This window comes from Myotis davidii, unplaced genomic scaffold (genome assembly GCF_000327345.1).
Source record: "Myotis davidii unplaced genomic scaffold, ASM32734v1 C63185484, whole genome shotgun sequence".
NCBI classification, from domain to species: domain Eukaryota; kingdom Metazoa; phylum Chordata; class Mammalia; order Chiroptera; family Vespertilionidae; genus Myotis; species Myotis davidii.
Window position 1 is genome coordinate 1 of NW_006364872.1, and position 765 is coordinate 765.

The 765-nt window shown below is 49.7% G+C and overlaps 1 protein-coding gene across 1 annotated transcript; it reads right to left on the minus strand.

Moving 5' to 3' along the window:
* Window positions 1-7: 7 nt before the first annotated feature.
* On the minus strand, window positions 8-760 carry LOC107181453 (olfactory receptor 52E8-like; the record flags this gene model as incomplete). The annotated part of the gene is given in 1 exon segment (XM_015557333.1): window positions 8-760. A coding segment is annotated over 1 exon segment (753 nt), but the record flags the coding sequence as incomplete, so codon positions are not given.
* Between the last annotated feature and the right edge of the window lie 5 nt (window positions 761-765).

A 765-nucleotide genomic window follows, 5' to 3' on the forward strand; every position in this document is an offset into this window, starting at 1 on the left:
TGAAAAAGGCTAAGATAACACCAATATGGGATCCACAGGTGTTGAGGGCTTTGAGTCGAGCCTCCTAGGAAGGCAGGCAAAAGACTGCATAGAGGATCCTGGCATAAGAGAGAATAATTAGGAGCACATCCAATAATAAGAGAGAAATGTTGCCAAGGCCAAACATTATATTCAGTTTGATGCTGGCACAGGCCAGATGGGCAATGCCCATGTGCTCACAGTAGGTATGAGGGATGATATAATGCCCACAGAAGGGCAGCCTCAGGAGAAGAAACACCAGTGGGCCCACCATGTACAGGCTCCGCAGAATGGAAATGCCTGCAATAATGCTGATGACTTTGCTGGTGAGGATCGTGGTATAGCGAAGGGGTTTACAAATGGCAATGTAGCGGTCAAAGGCCATGGCCACCAACACAATGCTCTCCATAGCAGTGAAGAAGTGGATGAAGAACATCTGGGAAAGGCAGCCTTCAAAAGATATGCTCCTGAGGTTGAACCAGAAAATGCCCAGCATTTTGGGGATGGTGGCTGTGGACAGGCCCAGGTCGATGGTGTCCAACATGGCCAGGAAGTAGTACATGGGCTCATGGAGACTATGCTCAGTCCGGATCACGAACAGGACAGCAGCATTCCCCAGGAGGGCAACAAGATACACAAAGAGAAAGGGGAATCCAATCCAGACATGCATGTCCTCTAGCCCTGGGATGCCCAGCAGAAGGAATGACGAAGGATGGAACCGGGTGTCATTAGGCATAGACATCCTTC